Source organism: Vanellus vanellus (assembly GCF_965231255.1).
Source record: "Vanellus vanellus genome assembly, chromosome: 17".
Taxonomy (NCBI): Eukaryota; Metazoa; Chordata; class Aves; order Charadriiformes; family Charadriidae; genus Vanellus; species Vanellus vanellus.
In genome coordinates this window covers 3,126,647-3,144,749 of record NC_138922.1, presented here as the reverse complement: position 1 = coordinate 3,144,749, position 18,103 = coordinate 3,126,647, and the positions used below count along the sequence as shown (strand labels likewise).

The 18,103-nt window shown below is 52.3% G+C and overlaps 1 protein-coding gene across 1 annotated transcript; it reads right to left on the bottom strand.

Annotated features, from left to right (window-relative positions):
* Window positions 1-6,800: 6,800 nt before the first annotated feature.
* CCDC42 (coiled-coil domain containing 42) lies at window positions 6,801-11,240 on the bottom strand (the record flags this gene model as incomplete). Its single annotated transcript, XM_082492293.1, has 7 exons — window positions 6,801-6,899; window positions 7,369-7,527; window positions 8,769-8,990; window positions 9,751-9,948; window positions 10,476-10,580; window positions 10,705-10,810; window positions 11,164-11,240. 7 exons carry the CDS (start codon window positions 11,238-11,240, stop codon window positions 6,801-6,803), a joined length of 966 nt encoding a protein of 321 aa, XP_082348419.1.
* Window positions 11,241-18,103: the final 6,863 nt, after the last annotated feature.

Sequence of the window (18,103 nt, the reverse complement as noted above, 5' to 3'; positions counted from 1 at the left end):
CTTGGCCCCGTGACTCTGCCCCTCCTGTATCCCACACCTCAGCTGCTCTCAGGAGGAGGAGCAGGACCTGCAAACTGTAGGGTCTCATGGGTTGGGGAGTTATCTGTCCTTGGGATGGGTGATTAAAGAACATATGAGAAGCATCTCATGGTGGACATGCTGGAGAAGGCAAGGAAGTGGGAGATGGGCCAGGTAGGAGCTGAGAGGCAGGAGAGACTCTGTGCTTTGAAGGTCTTATCAGTTATGTAGGACCAGGGAAGCTCGCAGTCACTCATGGACGCGACGTGCTTTTATGCCAGCGACTGCTGAGGGGGGACTGGGGAGCTCTGTCACCCACATCCTCCCTTGGATCAGGTGGCTGGAAACTGCATGGACAAAACCAATGCTCTAATTTGGCTTTAATGACTTCCACGTCTTTGCCATCTGGCGCCCGGCGGTGCTTGGCACGCCAAGCCCCACATAAGTGCTAATCACGGGGTTAACAAGCCAGAAATGACTTCTGAAGTCACTATGAAGACAGTGGTCAGTGCTAGCACAGGGTTGTCCCTGCGCCTCCTTGCAGAGTGCCTGAGAGGAGATAGCCGCTCTCAGGTGAGAGCATCCTAAGGGATATGGAGCTGACAGTGCCTTCCCGTACAGCCATGCTCTGTGTCAGAGCCTGTCCCTGTCACTCGGACTGCACAGCGGCCACTCTGCATCTGGCTGCTCTGGGGCACAAGCCCCTCCAGTGGGAATCCCACCGTCGGTACTGGGGCAGAGCTGCCCCGCAGAGCAGAGAGCACCGGCGTCGCTAGCCGTGCCCACGCTGATGAAACAGCAGGCTGCTCCAGAGGAAATGTTGACATAGTCCAGATGAAACCAATAACAACATTGCAATGTGCTGGGGATTTTCCACCAACAAGAGGCAAAACAGACTGCAGATTTAGCCAATACTTTAATCATCTCTTCTCTGAGCCAAGAGAAAGAAATCTTACAAAAAAAAAAAAAACCAAACCCAAACCCAAGAAACACAATGCAAACAAATCCAAACCCTGCAATTCCCCAAGAAGGAGGGCTATTAACACAAAAAACTTGTTTATTATACACAGCGTCACAGAACTGAAACCCTGATACCTGATTAGGTGATTTTAGTCTCTGCTTCCATATCCCACAGCATCATGAGTCACATTGGTTTCGCTTTGCCCAAGAAAGCGAATAGAGCTGGTAGGAACTGCATTTTCGTGCACTGTGCTCAGGCAGTGGGTTCTGCTGGTTTTGAGGTCCCTGAGCCAGCAGGATGGCTCCAGAAGGCAGGAGAAGGGGAGCATGGTGGATCATCCAGGAAACCCTGGCAACCCTGAGAGTCCCCTCCCTGGAGCAGGACTTCAGGACCATCACAGCTCCAGCTTGGCATCTTCTGGCATGTCACAAGTGGTGAGAGCAGAACTTGTCCTTCTGCTAGGCTGGGGAGGCCTTGGTGGGCTTTGCCTTAGCTTAGATGAGAGGGTTTCCTTCCTTTCCAGCTCCCCGGGGAAAGAGCGAAGGAAGGATGAAATGAGTTTCATAGGCAGGAGCAGCCAGTGCCTGTCACCTACTCCCCTATAGCCCCTGGTTCCCCTTCCAGGCAACCCTGACCAAGGATCCCTTCAGCCCAGTCGTAACAGTGTCAGTGCACACTTGGAGTACCACCTTGTCCCCTTTACCCCCTGGGGATCATCTCTTGCCAAGGCCTCTTGAAGAGGCATCTTTAGGAGCTCCTAGTCATGTGTGGAGAGGTGAGGAACTCAGGTTATTTAGACATCTTGTAGACATCCAGGGTACAACCTGTGCTCCATAAGATGGCTAGAGCCTCTCCTTCGGACCCATAAGTACAAGGACACCGAATCATTTGGGCTGGAAAGTTAAAAGGTGCTGTTGTGGTGCTTACATCTCTCTGAGTGTGCTGCTGGCTATGAAGACCATCGGGCATGGCTCAGACAGGCGTCAAATCTCCTCTGGAGCAGTCAGGGAAATACCTTCTTGTCATGCCTTCCCACCTGGGACAAGGCCAGAGACAGCGTCTCTTCCACGTCATCCCTGTCTGTCCTTCCAGAAGCTTGGCTGGGTCTAATCCAGGCTGGTGTTAGACACAGCTTTGTCCCACCACCCTGCTCATGGCAAAGACATCTGGTAGGTCTCTGGGGATAAATCCCTTCCCCTGATGTGCCCACAGATAGAGATCGCTGGTCTCCTGGTTTCTCCCTCCACTAGCTTGTCTGCAATCCCTGTGGTGGAGAGCCTGACCTTGTCTCTTTTAAAGAGCTTGCTCAGCTGGTCAGAAGGTCAGTCCTGCACCTGAGGAGCAATGCCATCTGTCCAGCTCTATGGAGGAAGAAGAGCTAGTTGCAATGCCTCCCATCAGTCTGGGCCTTGAGTATGGCTTACTCATGCCTGGGTAAAGACTTTGCATTGGTGGGGCGGGGGGGGATCTGCTATCTTTGCTCTGCTGGCATGGCACGAATGGCACATAAGAAAATGCAAAATCTGCCCTCAAGTTTCAATTGCTGGTCTCTGACTTTCTAAAACCAGGCATTCCCCTGTGGGGCATGGATAGGGTCACAGAACCAAGCAGTTCCAGCAAACAATGCTGCAGAGCAGCATCTACAGGTGTTGTGGCTTCATGTTCAGGATGATGGGGCTGCTGGGGTTGAGCAGGAGTAGTCGGGACATCAGGACGGGTCAGAAGGACAGGTCTTCATCTTGGCCTTGTACTGGTTGACAGGTGGACACTGCCAGGTCCAATGTGCTGAATGAAAGGAAGAAAATACATTGAAACAGATCAGAAAGTACCTGGTTGGACCAATGTGTCTCATTGTCTTTCTGTTCCGTGCTGAAGGTTCCTTAGAAGAGCTCAGCTCAGGCATCCAGACAAGAGACAAGTCTTTGAACTGGCCAGCACTCAGTGTCCAAAGGACTTCAGGAAACCTGGCCTATCCGTCTGTCCTCTCCATAAGCCCAGCCTGGAGACAGTCGTGCCTTCAGACCATCACTCACAGAGTGGCAGGCTCAGAGCTGCAGCCCCCTGTCTCCTTCAGCGGCTGGGCAGAGCTGCTCCTCTCCCATTAGCTCCCAATAACTCCCGTCAGCTGCCACCAGTCAGATGGATCAAAGTGGGTGAGGGGGTGGCCGTGGGTGGAAGGAGAAGGGACAGCTGAGTCACTTCTCAGGATGGGTGTAAGTGCTCCTGGTCCCTTTGGATATGTCACTGCCAAGATGAGATGCAAGGGCACAAACGTGCAACATCGTCTCTGCTCAGATGAGTCATGAGTTGACTTTTCCAGTGCCTCTATGAGACATTTACCAACCTCTGGGACCCCTGAGGGCCTCCGCAAGGTTTACTCTCTCCTGCTTGGGTTTTTTTTTTTTTTTCTCTCTCTTCTGCTGCTGTGTATTTGGTCTCACAAAAGGAAGGCCAGCATCCGAGGATGCTGCTGACTGTGGGGTGAAGGCTCTCAGCTCCAGCCTTGGCACAGACAGCTGCTGGTCTCCAAGGAGATGACATGCCCCCCGTGAGGCCCAGTCCTAGGGCTGAGCACAGGGTTACTCCATGCAAACAAAAAGAAATGTATTTGCTTCCCATTGAGAAATCGATTTCCACTGGCCTGAAGTGGAAGTCCATTTGCTGGGGACAGAGGCCCAGGCATGGCAGCAGGAAGGGTATGCCTTTCGGGGTTTGTGGGAAGTTCTTCCCGTGCAAGGAATCACTGCAGACCCACAGCCCCCATGTAGGGTGTTTACCAAAGGCAAGGGAAAGCCTCCCATTTATCCTTACCCCATCTCTTCTTCATCCCTCTTAGCTCCCTGAGCATCCCCCCGCAACCATCAGCCCTGTCCCTAAGCCGTGGTCCACTGTTCGTGTGGCAGCTAAATGCCCCCTCCTTCTGGATGGCGAATGGGTAGGAAACCAATCCAACATCTTCCCAACTCTGTCATTCACCCCCTGGGTGACCCTGGGCTCCTCCACGCTGTTTCTGCTCCCAGACTGGGCACCTCTTTCTTCCTTGCACCCTGCAGTCCTTGGAGCAAAGACTGTATGTACGCTCCAAGCTGAGCAGAGCCCAGAACGCAGTAGTGGTTTCATGGTGACTTCAACAGGACATTAATCTGGGCTCCTGCCACAGGAATCAAGATGGCTCTTGGCAAATGGCAGCACTGTGGGGATCCCAGCTCTCTGCAAGGAGGTGTTAATGCCAGGGCTCTCAGCACACCCACAGGCTCTGCAACCCCTTCCCGACCTGCCAGGGTCTGGCTGCCTGTGTTCAAGGCTAGTCCTGATGTGGGAGAGCTGGGTAACCTGGGATCAGACTGCTGGAAAAGCAGATAAGGCATGGGAAAAAGCTGTGTGGAGCCTTCACTGGAGCTTCCCCTGCTGTGCTTGGGAGCTGCATTTATGCTTAGGTCCTTGCCCTTTGTTCTTGCCTTGCAGGTAATCACAGGATCCCAGACTGGTCAGGGCTGGAAGGGCCCTCTGGAGCTCCCCCAGTGCCACCCCCCGCCAGAGCAGGGGCACCTCCAGCAGTGGCACAGGACACGTCCAGGCGGGTTTGCAATGGCTCCAGAGTGGGAGACTCCCCCCCTCTTTGGGCAGCTGTGCAGTGCTCTGCCGCCCGCACAGGAGAGAAGTCCCTCCTCAGGTTGAGATGGAACTTCCTATGGTCAAGTTTGTGCCTGTTACCTCTTGTCCTGTCACTGGGACACCACTGAACAAAGCCTGTTCCCATCCCCCTGGCACCCTCCCTTGGAGTATTTATAAGCATTGATGAGATCCCCCCTCAGTCTTCTCTTCTCCAGACTGAAAACCCCCAATTCCCTCAGCCTTTCCTTGTAAGAAAGACGCTCCAATCCCCTCACCATCTTTGTAGCCCTTTGCTGTACCTGTGCCCAGCCCTGTACCTGGCTGATTCCCACCTTCCCTTGCTGATTTGGTGTTCTGGCTTGACCTTGGACCTGCCTCATTACTGCAGACTGGCGTGGGAATCACTGGACGCAGCCATGAGCCTCTCTGCTTTTGCTCACCTACCACGGGGCTGCATCATCCCGTCGGTGAGGATATCCTCCCGCCTGCTTTGCTGCCACCTTAGCTCGTTCCCTTGAGGAGCAACCCACTCTTGCCCCTCCCCGACAGTTATTATCCCTGCTTTACAGAATGAACATAATATAATCATTAAAGTGTAGGCACACGGTGGCTGCATAAAGTTGCAACAGCTTTTACTTTTCCTTGCCAGCTGAAACGCAAACTGCCACTCACCTCCCACCGCTCTGGGGATCTATTCAGAAGAACACAGGGCATGTCGTGGCCCACACTGCATTTACACGTCAAGGTTTCGGAAAGAAATGAGCTCTTCTTCCACATATAGCAGCTGAGAAACAATTACTGCCCTTGCCTCTGCAATGGGGCCTTTCCCTATCACGTTTTCTTCTGCGCTGGCATCACACTGAGGACACTGCGCAGGTTCCTTTGCTGCTGATGGATGGTAACTCGCTAACCTTCAATGGCCCAACATGGGTCTGAGCTCAAGAGGCTTGAGGCAGATTGGATTTCCAGGATGAGTTCTTGCTGAGACCTGACCTAAAGTACTATGTTTCTAATTGAGTTTGTTGCGATGAATTCAAACCTGCGGAGAAAGCGACAGCACATACAGAGGGACCATCCTCTGTGCAGACTCTGCACCAAGTGTTCCCACTCCGAACTCATCCTTCCTCTGCTTTCCAAACAAGCAGCCGGCACCAGCCCTGAAGAATATGTGTTGTCCTTGCCACTCATGAAAGCACAGATTTGGAGAAGGGAGGGTGTTAATCTGTGCCTTCCTCACTCTGGAAGGAAGGGGTCTGGTGCTTGAGCCACCCCCAGGCGTTATAAACATGGACCAGCTGGACTCTGACTTTCCTGGAGGTTGCATTAGCTGAATCCACTGGCTCAGGACAGGGGTAACTACTGGAGAGAAGGGAGCGAGAGCCTGTGATCAATGGTGTCTTGCCTCAAAATCGGTAAGCTTATGTCATTGAGTCCTTGGTCCATTAAAAGGTCCTCCCCAAAAGACCCTGAGCCTGGTCTGAACTCCACAGTGTGTCTCCAGAGCCATTTTTAGTCTTCTTGTTTTCTGTTCACCATGTTGGCACTCATGATGAACAGCCAAACCCTCAGTGCAACAGCTTTGGGTGGTTCATCCTTCACCTATACCCATTCTCCACACTTGCCCTAGCAGTGTGAGGGGGAAGGTGAGTTTTAGTACGCAGCCCATGGCTGTGCAGAGAAGTCCACATCCATGGATGTGCTGGGTGTGGTGTTGGAAAAATCTCTGAAGCTCTCCCAAAGCGCAGTTCCCCCACCCCGTTGTGATGTCCCTCTCAAGTATCTCAAAGCTTAGGCTGAGTGGGAGATCCAAACCTGAACACTAGCACTGATCCCTATTTGAGACCACATTCCTGTCCCAGCCTGCTTTCCCCGTCTTGCATGCCTTGCTGGGACACTGTCTCCTGCAACCAGAATCCCATCTGCCAGAGAAGGCACCACAATGGCATCTGGGTGAAGCTGTGGGATTGAGCTGCTCTGATGTTTCCAATCCTCCCAGGAAATTAAGAGACACTTTAAAATATTTGGTTATTTTTAATAGTATAAAAGGTGTTAGCAACTGTGCAGGACAGAAGAGCCAGAAAGGTATGAAACTTCACTGGTGCAACCTACAGTGGAGTCTGTAATATCTGTAGGGTCCTCTGTCCTCCTATTCCCTTCCCACCCTGCTGAGCTTTTGCTGGCAGAGCAGGTCATGTTGGTATGTCCCTTATAGCTCCATAGGTATAGATGCTCGCTGGCGGTTCTGCATGTCCTTCCGTTTCACCTCCATAGAGATGTCTGTGAGGTCTTGGATAAAATGCTGAATCTAGGGTGGAGAAGAGAGATTGCAGAGGTCGGAGCAGGGATGGGAACAGGAGGCAGAGGGGAGATTGATGGACCTTTTGGAGGGCAAATTTCACCAACCAAACTGAGCAGGAGGATAAGACCATTTGCCTTTCTGGATCTGCACAACCAGAATGGGCTTTTGTGGGTGAGTCTGAGTTTAGGGCAAGGGTGAATGAAACCAAACCTCGGGCATGGGTTGATCTGCATCCCTTGCCCCAGCCTGCCTGGTTCCCACTCTTTCTGCCCCCACAGGGACCCACACCCTGCTCCGTCTCCTCAGATGAGGCAGGTTTGCCTGCTCTCTTCTTGCCCATTCCCCTTGCCCAAGAGAGAGCCCAGGTGAAAAGGAGGGTGTCTGTTGGGCACATGGATTTCTCTGGGCTCTCCCCTCCCTTTGGGCAGCTGAGGATCATTACTGCTTCTCTTTCTGGGCTCTGGCTTGGCTCTACCATGTTCAGCTGTCTGTGGCTGTCATCCACTGGCACGTTCAGGTTTGCTTTCAGCTGCGTGCTCACAGACTGGAAGAGGTTGAGGATGGCCAGCTTGATGGTCCCCAGCTGCTGGGTTTTCTTGGCAGTTGTGTTCTGGATGTCAGCCCAGTGAGCCTCCTGAGAGGAGAGGAGACAGACGACACATGGACATGTCTCGGCAAAGATGCTGCTTCAGCACTGGAGACCCTGGCTTGGGGACACTAACTTCTGCACTCATCTGTTTTGCTAGGAAGAACCTGTCCTTGCCCAGGACTGTGCTGGTGGTGGTTCAGCTTGGTGTGATGGAAGCAATTCCAGGAACCACCACAGCTGCTCCTTGCCCCAGAAACCTCCCCATCACTCCGCCAGCTCCTGCAGTCCTCACTCTGGTGGGTCCTCCCTGCAGGCCCCATTTGCACTCCCCACAGCAGGGCTAGATGATACCCTGGGAGCAGCACATCCCACTGCCACCCTCTCAGACCACGTGGTTTCCAGCTTTGCCTGATAGCACCCGACTCCTGGAACCTAGAGTATCTAATAAGGGAATTTGTCAAGCCCCCCCTCAGAATGATGCAAGGGGAGCTGAGGGCATTTCTGTGCACTGAACACTGGTTACACATTGATGTGCCTCATTACAACCCAGTTTACCACCAGTCTGGTCACTTTTGGACTGGTGAGGAGGGAGGAGATGAGCCCTGGTGGGCAGATGCTGTGCAAAGGATGAGAACAAATTAAAAGAATCAGCAAAACCAACATCACTCTGAGGCCTGAGCCATAAACACTAGAGACCACGAGACAGGCCACACTGAAGCCCCATTACAGGGATGATGCTGCAAGGAATGGTGAATGGAAATTAGTATGACCAGGCTAGACAAACCCAACGGGCATGTGGTGGAGTATGCTTGGGTTTTGTGCCAAGGCAGACCTCCCCAAAGCCTGGTTAGCTGATCTCTTTTGACTATGAGGTCAAGCAACAAGTGAAAGATCACAATGGCTTTGTGAGGGCCTTGTTTTAACCCCTGATGTAACCTGTTTCAGACCTGGTCTGTCATTCTTCTGTTGAGGCCCCATCCCTGGGGGTGTTTAAGGCCAGGCTGGATGTGGCCTTGGGCAACCTGGTCTAGTGGGAGGTGTCCCTGCCTATGGCAGGGGGGTTGGAACTCTATGATCTTCAAAGTCCCTTCCAACCTAAACCGTTCTATGATTCTATGATCCTTCATTCTATAACCCCTTGGAGGGACAAAATTAAGCATCTCCTCCAATCACAAGGACTGCTACTAGGCCTTGCCCTGACCCTATGGCTTAGGGATGAGCCATCAGCTGGTTCTGTGACAGCCAAGACTTGGAGATCTTCCCCTGCCCACCCCACATTTCCTCACCCAGAAGAGGATGTCACTTTGAGCCTGGTCAAAACGTAGTTGGAGCTGCACCAGCTCATTTTCGTACTGCAGGATCTCAGCTTCTTTCTCTTCCATGTACCGGTCCAGGAGCACTTTGGCTTGCTCAGACATTTCCTTGTCCCTCTGTTGTGACTGCAGCAGGTCCTTGTGCACCCTCACCAGTGTCTTGTAGCGCCAAATGATTTCCTGGATGTCCTCAAACTGCAGCACAGGGCTCCTGGTGTTAGTAAGCCTCCTGCCCTCCCCTCATCATGATTGCACATCTCGTGCTGTTTGGCACTCTGCCCTGACCAGGGACAACACCTTCCCCAGATGAAAGATCTTCCCTTCTTGACGAGACTATTGCCCCAATTGGTTTGTGAGCATTGCCACATCTCCTGTATGATGACATCCCACTGTGCCCATCCCAGAGCTCTCACTGCCATAAGCAACGGGACATATTGTACCTCTTCCCCAGGTGATCAGTGCTCTGATAAAACAGAAAGCACAACTGCAACTGCCAGTGCCAAGTCACCTAGACACGGAAGGGGGGCAGCTGGGACTGCTGGAGGATGAGCAATGCATGGTGTGATGCCTGGGCATCCTTGAGAGAGGGCACAGCTTTTCTGACAACGGCCTGGGTTCCCATTCCCAGGCAGCTTTTTACTTCTCCCAAATCATCAATGTGACATGAAACAGTGACAACAAGGGGTTCCCATTCCCCTCAGCCCTGTGCTTTCCCCCCTTCCAACAGTTTTTCTTTGGTTTTCTCAAGCCTTCACCTCATTTTTTGGTTCTCCTCCCCTAACTCTGGTCCCCTTGGCTCACCTTAGTTGCAGGGAATCTCCTCCCATCCCATCTGAGGTCTCTGTGTTTGACCAAGTGTTATGATTTCCCTGGAATTGCCTGTCTCCTCTAGGTTTAACACCCATGTAAGGCGCTCCTCGAGGTCATGATCTGTCTCTCTCATGTCCAAACTCACCTGTGAGATCTTCACCACATCCTCCAAGTATTTGTTGAAGATAGAGTACTTCTGCACTCTGTTGCAGAGTTTCTGGTGCTTATTTTTCAGGGCTTCCAGTTCCCCCTTAGCTCTCAAAAGCTCACTCTCCTTTTGCATCTTCTTCTCTCTCTCTTTGCTGGCTTTCTTCAGAGCTTGGATTCGCATCTTATCACTTTCCTGGTGATGTTTCCCCCACCAACACACACACACACAGAGGGAAAGGGAGACAAGGGAAGATGGAGCTGGGTCACTCAACAGCACTGGGAAGAGAAACTTTCACAGAGGAGACACCAGTAGTGGAGCACCCCGGAAGCATTTTTGCTGCCTTTTTAACAGGGCCATTCCTCTTGCATTGACCCTTCGGTCTTGGAGACAGGGAGCTGGGACAGCACTCTGATTTTCAGACCTACTGGTATCTGTCCCTGGAAGACACCTGGGTGTCAACAGTGCAGACAGGCTGTGACCCTTCTGGAGGAATGTTTGGGGCCCTCAGGAGATCACACTGTACAGGACAAGTTGTCTCCTGCCCAAGCCCTACCAGGGCTTTCCACACCTGTGGTACAAAACGTGCCCTGCCAGACCTGTTCCTCACACCTCCAGGCTCAAGGGAGGCTTGGACAGACGTGGTGTCCCAAAATTGTCTCCCCAAAGGAGGGGAGGAGGTGGTGGTGTGGCTCAGGGTCATGTCAGTTGAGCAGGTGTACCTTTAAAGTCCTCTCAGATTTCTCCATGTGGGTTTTCAGCTGAGCCTCCTTGGCGTGGAGGTCCTTCCACCGGCAGGTTATGACTTTCATCTGCTCCCTGAAGTCCTGGTAACACCAGAGTGAGCGTGACATGGCTGTCTGCACCTGGAGCCAGTCACCTGCCCACTGCTGCCCTCTAGAAACCTCAAGCCCTCCCAACCATGCCCCAGCACCCTCCCATCTTTCTCACCTCTTCCTTCACCTCCAGAGCCTTTTGCATCAGTTGGACTTGCTTCTTCTTCACCTGGAGATGAAAAAATGGAGATGGGGAGTCCTCCTCTGTCAGTCTGAGTTTCCTGTCACAGAAGTTTTCCTCGAGGTTACACATTGGGTTCAGTACCTTGGCAGGGTGTTGGCTTGCTCTGTCCCATCATCCCACTGTGTCCTGGGTGGGGCGACGGGGCAGAGCAATCCAACACCCTCTCAGATCCCATCTGGCAGCATGGCATCCCCCCTCTCCCCAGCGGGGATCCCACTGACTGGGCAAGGGGGTGTCACAGGGAGGGACAGGGTTGGGGAAGGGAGGTACAAGAGGTGACTAAAGTGGTGGAGATAAGGGATGGGAGTTTGTCACAGTGCGGGGAGGAGGGATGGAGGAGACAGGTGAGGAGGACAGAGGGGATGGAGGTGGGTGGAGGATTCCCCTCACCTGAGCAAGGACAGGCAGTTCTGCTTGTACTGCATGCAAAAATAGGCCAACAGGTCCTCATCACCCATGTTGGCCATCGCTCCAACCACCAACAGGGCCCAGGGAGCCCAGATCCTCCCGGCAGCGCTCCTCTCCCAAACAAGCCCAGGAGCAAGGGGCTGAGGGCTCAGTGGTGCGCGGGAGAGACAGCAGGGCAGGGGATGAGCCCCTGGATGCCTCTTGCCTCTGCTTTCCCAGGACTTTCCTTGCCCCAGTCGTGCCTGTGGCCACCAGCTCTTCGTGGCCAGTTGGCATGGAACGGTTGCTGGGGGCAGCTGGAAGATGCTCAGGCGGTTACTTGGCAACTGAAGCAGGGTGATGCCCCCATGCCAGCAAGGGGGACCGACCACTGTGTCCAGGACCGGGACTCTTCAGCACTAAAGGGAAGCTGAACAAATGCAGATTTCTTTCCCTTCCTCTCACTTTCTCTTCTTCCTCTGCTAAAAATCAGCCCCTGCGTCCTGTGATGTCTGCTGTGTTGGGGAGGTATTTCAGCGCCCCAACATTCATCTCACTATCTCACTCGCCCCTTTTCTTTCAAAACACCAGGTGGAAGGACAGTTAAACTGAGGCACATCCTCAGAGCCGCTTGGTCACTGTGTCACCCATGGTTCCCTCTCTGTGTGGGACTGAGGTCTACCGTTCTCTGAAGACTAACAGATTTTTGAATTTTTATTTTTTTTTCCCCAGAACAAGGCATTTGAGCAAGGTCCATTGCCCAAAATAAGGGGTGATATTCATTGGCCAGGTGGGGGAAAACCTACAGATGATGGTGACCTTGGGGTCTGCTCCTTCTGCAGGAGATTTCACCCTGTGATGTTTGCTTCTGTCAGCCTCTGGCTTCCTCACTGGCGTAACATACAACAGCATTTCTGTGAGCTACCGAAGCTGAAACATCCCTGGCTCAGATGGGAGAAGTCTTCATTTCTGTTACAACCCTGACTTGCATCAGGGAAATTGTTTTCGGGGAAACGTCACCTCTTGCTCATTATAAACCAGTAAGAGCTGGGGAAAGTCAGCCAGATCCACCTCCTCTTTAAACAGCAAGAAGATGTATGGCCCAGGAAGGGACCATTTGTTACATGGCAGATGCTTCATTTAGAGACAAATGATGCAAGGCAAAGCAGTGAATACACCTGGCTTTTATTACTGAGGTTCAAATCGGTCCCGTCAGTGACAGGCGACTTCCCCTCTGTCCATCCCGAGGTCATCATGGGGCTGTTCCCACCCTGACAGGTCAGGCAGATTAAACCCGGTCTTCTGGAGCAGTTTTTTGGACCTTGGCACGGATAAGTCTTGCGTGAGAGCGGGGCTTGTGCCTGCCTGCAAGGTGAGGGGGCTCAGCCCTGCCTCCAGCAGGCAGGGATCCTTCTCTGGAAAAGCCCTGCCCACCCTGGCATCCCCTGGGCTGGAGGAGCTGCTGGTCCCCAGCAGAGCATGGGAACCCACCAGACAAGCAACCAGGAAGGTCTCAGCACATCTGAACTTCAATTACTTGCTGCCGAGCCAGGAGCTGGGGCAGAGTTTGTCTGGGAAGGCACAGTGGCCTGCTCTTTCATGCAAGCGGAGCTGCAGAGCCGTGTGTGTCCTGGTCCTCTGGTGGCTGAACTGTGCTGTCTGAAATTAAAAAAAAAAAAAAGAAAAACCTACAATTTTGAGGGGAACAGTCTGAGGCAGGGGCTGGGCAGAAGGATCAGCTCTTCAAGCAGTTAAAGTTCATTATCGTTATGAGTAACTGGAGACAGACATTTCCAAGGGGAAGCACTGGCTGACTTGCCAGTCTATCTGAGAATTCCCTGTTGTGTGACATTCTGTCATGCACGTGACAGATGGGCTCGAGGGAGCAAGTGATGTCAGCAGTCCCCTTCCTGCTTGTTAGGCACCTCTAACACCGAGGGGCTGCCCCGACCCTTTGGCTTCACGGTATTTCATCGTTCCTGAGGAGGTGCTGCCCTTCCGCAGCAAGAATAGAAAGCGCAGCCCATGATAAAATCCCTGGGGTTTTACCTTCCCCCGTAGATAGCTGTGGGACTCTCGCTTTCCACGCTGAACACTCCGAGCAAAGCTACCGCTGCCTGCAGGCTCACGAATGAAGGAGAAGTCACCACCGGGTTTTATTCTTATTGATCAGTAGAAGTTGCAGCCGAGTCCAAGGAGGGTCAGTCAAGGTAAAGGTCTCGGGGTTGGGGGGTTGGAGGCGTCCCAATACTCTTGTGACCAGGGAAAGCCTCTTCCTGTGCTGTCTTTTTGCCTTGTGTTGGCATTTGGGAGCTGCAGTGCCCACTGGCTCTGCACAGCAGAGAGCCAGGCTCAAATCGCTTGTGTTACTCCCAGCCTTCCCTGTGTGGCATCCCACAGACCAGCCATCACCAACGTTATCTCATGGATCCCTTCTGCTCTTGCCTCCACCTCCCCTGTTTTGGCATACAGCAAAGCTGCTTGGATTGGAGATCTTTGTGTGCCTCATCTGTACAGCACCTTGTGACGTTCACTCCTTGTCATCATCACCACAATGCCATAACGATCAGCATAAAATACATGCACTGCAGCAAACAGGAGTCCCCAAGACTTTATTCAGGGGGGGTCATCTTCTGTGTGAGACAATGAGTTGGCTGAGGACAGGACTGTGAAGTCAGGAAGATGTGGTGTGAACGCCTTGTCGTTACCAGGGTACCAGTGATGCCTGCTGGGGTGTTGAGAAGGTGCTCCGGAGAGCAGCTCCCATGGACTCACTTTGATGAGTTTCCCACTTGGTCCGTGGGACAAGCCCAGGAGAATCCTGGACAGGGTTGCTGGGTCTGTCTGGGAACATTATTTGGGTTCCCCGGTCTGCCATTGTTTTCCGAGTTCCTCCATGTTTGCACTGATGAAGCTTGTATGTGCTCATGGCTTTCTGTGGTGGTCCCCAGCATGGCTGGGCTAGGGTATCACTCAGGGGTCCCCCCTGCCGGTGTTCCTCTGGGCTTTTTTGTGTTTGCACACCCTTTTGCGTATTACCCAAGAGTCACCTCCAGCACATCCAGGCTCTGCTGGAGCCCTTCATGCTTGCCTTGCCCGGCCACCAGCTCTGCCCAGAACAGCTGGCTGCTGTGGAGAGGACATCCAGGTCCAGCGTCTGTATTGGAAAGATTAGTAAGGAATCAAAAGGGGACTAGTGCCAAACAGCCACTATCATGGGGACATGGGGACAACCTAAACTAGGAAAGGTGATCTCAGCCTTCCTGGATGGGAGGGGAGGAGGAAGACAAAGCAGTGCTTGGAGAAGGGATGATCAGGATGGAGGGAGAGGAAACACGGTGATGGTTGGAGAGGGAAAGACATGGGTGACCAAGGGGGTCTGAAAATACATCTTGTGTGTATTTTCCCCTGAAGGTGAAAAGGCTGCTGGGTGGCCTAACACAGATGCCCCTGAATTTTAAGTACCCAGTGACACACAGGTACAGACCATGCAGCAACATGGTGCTCTGGGCGTCTGCATCGACTCCCTCTGTCTTGTGGCACCCTCATCCCCGCAGGACGGGCAAACTCAGCTCATGAATCACCCAAAACCATGTGCTCTCTTGGCTCTTACCTGCTCCGAAACCAACAGACCCCATCAACAGATCTGCTTCCCAGGGTGCTGAACCCTCCTGGGCTGGTGTCTGCTGGTTGGGAAGCCCCGAGCTGGGATCGGTCCTCAGCCCACCTGGAGGGAAGCTGAGCAGGATGAGATCAGACCCCACATTTCACAGCTGTGGTGAAAGTGCTTGCAGACAGCTTTTTTTTTTTTTTTTTCCTTAATGTTCCTAATCACCATTTGCTGCTTTTATCCTCACACCGAGGTTTTATCTCTGACAAAAGCTTTCCTCCTCAATACACTATGCATTAAAAGAGTTTCTTCCTATTATGCTCTCCATAGCAACTGCATCAGCTTGCCATGAATAAATTACCTCTGACTTGACATCCCTTATTAGAATATAGAAAATGCCATTTCTGAGTCATAGCCACCCAGAAGAAACCTTTCCAGTTCATCCTTTACATACATCCCCCACCTTTTTACTCTTTGAAGGAAATTGCATTACTTCATTTTTTTTTTTTCTTTTAAGTCTCCTCTGCTCTTGAAGCCCCTGGAGTTGAAGGCTGATGGAAAGCTGACACAGACTTTTCCTTCTGGCCTTCAGAAGCTCCCAGCACAGTACAAACCACCTTTGTTGACAGCTGATTCCTCTGAATCACACCGGGCTCTCTCTTGGTGTGATTTTGAATGGCCAAATCTCTTCCCGGCACCTTTCCTCAGTTCTTAGGTCCCCAAGGGACAGGCTTAAGGGAGAAGTTGAGCTCCTATCCAGGGAGAGCACAATGCTGTATCTTGGTGGGAATAGACAGCATGGGGACGTTCCAACACGGTATCTTCATTGAGTGCCCAAGGCTTTTTGGAGTTGAAGATCAGTTCCCATGTGGAACTGGGACCATCTGGAGTCGAGGGAAGGTCCCTGCAGCGCTCCAGGAATCTGTCCAGCCTGACATACCTCCCAGTTTGCCAAAGCACTTATATTTTCGCTGGGACAGTGTGGCCGTGGCCCAGGAGAGGGAGCACTTATTAAACAAGTGTGCAGTCTCAGATTCGGTCCCGTCCTGCCCTGTTTCCTTGCCCGGGGATAACTCCAGGCAGCCTTTCTGGTGGTGAGCAGAGGTCCACCCCTTCCACACAGCACACCTTTCCTCTGCCCTGTTCCCATCCCAGCCTGCCCCTGCGATGCTGACAGCAACGCAGGATGAATGCGCTGATCTGTAAGGGAGAAGGGGCCGGGGAGCCTGAGTCACCGCTCAGTGCCTCTCCCCCCACGCCACTGCGCTCCCCTGCTACCTTCTCTCTGAGTCATCCGGCACAGCAGGATTTCGGCTTAACTCCCAGAAAGCCAAAGCTGTTGGAGATGCCCATCTCCTCTGAGAACCTCAGCACTTCTTGGGCAGGCTTGGCTCTGCTCTGCGGAGTCAATGTTTTCCCTCTCCCAGGGTTCCCAGACACAGATTTGTCCCCAACCTCTGTACCTGCACCCCAATCCTGAAAGGCACCTCAGGGTGCACCTCCGGAGTTGTGGCTTGGGGGAGGAGGAGACTCAGACTTAGGAGCTGATGCAAGAAGCAGCAGGAGATGGAGCTGAGAAGTAGTTTCTAAGTACCAGACTCTCCACCTATTTGCAAACTGGCACACCCTTAAATTCATTTAGTCATTTCCAGGCACCTGAGAGAGAGCACAGGCTGATGGGGAAGCACAGGGCAGCTCTGCTCTGCCACCAGACAGCCGTGTGGCCACGGGAAATCCTTGCCGGCCTCTGTCTCTGCCATTCCAGTGAGGGTGAACATTTTTGCCATGGGGCCTCAGGTTCCAGCGTTAGCCCCAGCCCTGCCTTTGGGGCTCCTGCAGGGCAGTCACTGCCTGTTGCTTTCTCCAAGTGCAGGTGACACGTTGCAGAAGAGGGTGAGTTGGGAGCACTGAGCTTTACCAGTATGGTGGTATCATTTCAGGAAATTTCCCTATATATAGGGACTTCTAAAGCCTGACCTCCTGGAGCTGCGGGATTATGAGACGCTCTTCAATGTCCATTATAGAGAAGTTTCCAGTTAAAGAACAACCACCTGAAAACTCGCAACCTCAAAGGCGAGTGGGTGCAGTATTTTGTGTTTGACTTTTTGCCCATTTTTTTCATTCTGTAAGACCTGAATCACACAAGCTTAGGGGTTAGCCATCCCCAAATGCTGTGGTTGCACCATCAGTTTGGTGGTGCCTCCTGAAATCCCACTTCACTGTGTGGCTTTGAGCAGACCTGCCTGCTCTTCCTACCTGTGTCAGGGGGAGAGGTTGGTTTTGGCTTCCCTGGATACTATGGTGGATCCTTGTGTACATCAGGCTCCACTATCAGGGCAGTAAATTGTCCAGTTTCTTTCTTGCAATGAGTTATCTCTGTTCTCACTTAGTTGGGTTGCAAAAAGGGAATAGACTGGTGAGCCCACTAATGAAACAGGTGTGTAGACTTTGTTGGAAAGGGTTATTCCACAGCTCCCTGCCACCCCTGGTCCTACAGCTGCTTGTTCCCTTACTGGTGTGGTTCAGCCTGTTTGGAAGAAAGTTGCCCATGTGTGGCATTGAAGCAAGGAGATGGTGAGTATTTGCTGCCGGCTTTCAGTGCAAGGGAACAGCAACCTGGATATTTGGGTGAACAAGAGAAAAATGGAAACACTCTTGCCGGTTGGAGAAGATCAATTCAACACAGGTATCCAGGGATGTTTCCATTTTAAGACATTTGCTGAGCAAATCTTTGTAGCGGGTAAAAAGAGATCAAAAAGGACAGATTGCTCTTTCATGCAGAGTGGTCCATGAATCAAAAAATAAGGATGATGCAGCAGGAATAAGAAGCAAACTATGACTCAGTGTCCGGACATCCCCGTGGCAGCAGCAATCACTGGACCATGTTAAAATGGGCTCATTCATTTGCTGTGCAACGGGGAGGATGAAAGAGCTGGAGGAGGAGGGGTGGGTCTGCTTCCAGCTTTCGGATGTTGCCTATTCTCCGGCTTTGAGAGCTGATCCCCAGGACCACACATCTGGACACAAAAGCAAAGCAGCAAGCAAACATTTATTTTTCCCAGGAATAGTTTGCTGCTCCTTTTTTACAGCCTAAACTGCTCAAAAATTGCATTCACACCAGACAATAGTGAAGGCTCACAGATCTGCCCCAAGGCAGGTGCAACTATCCCTTCCCAAGGGTTTTGGAGCAGCAAACTGCCCTTACCTTGTTTCAGTTCAAGCTGGGATCTGGATTGTGTCTACAAAGAGCACATTGAAGGATCATTATCCAACTTCATGGCAGATGTCTTGAATGGAAACATCTCCATGGGTGAGGCCATCCCAAGCTCCCAT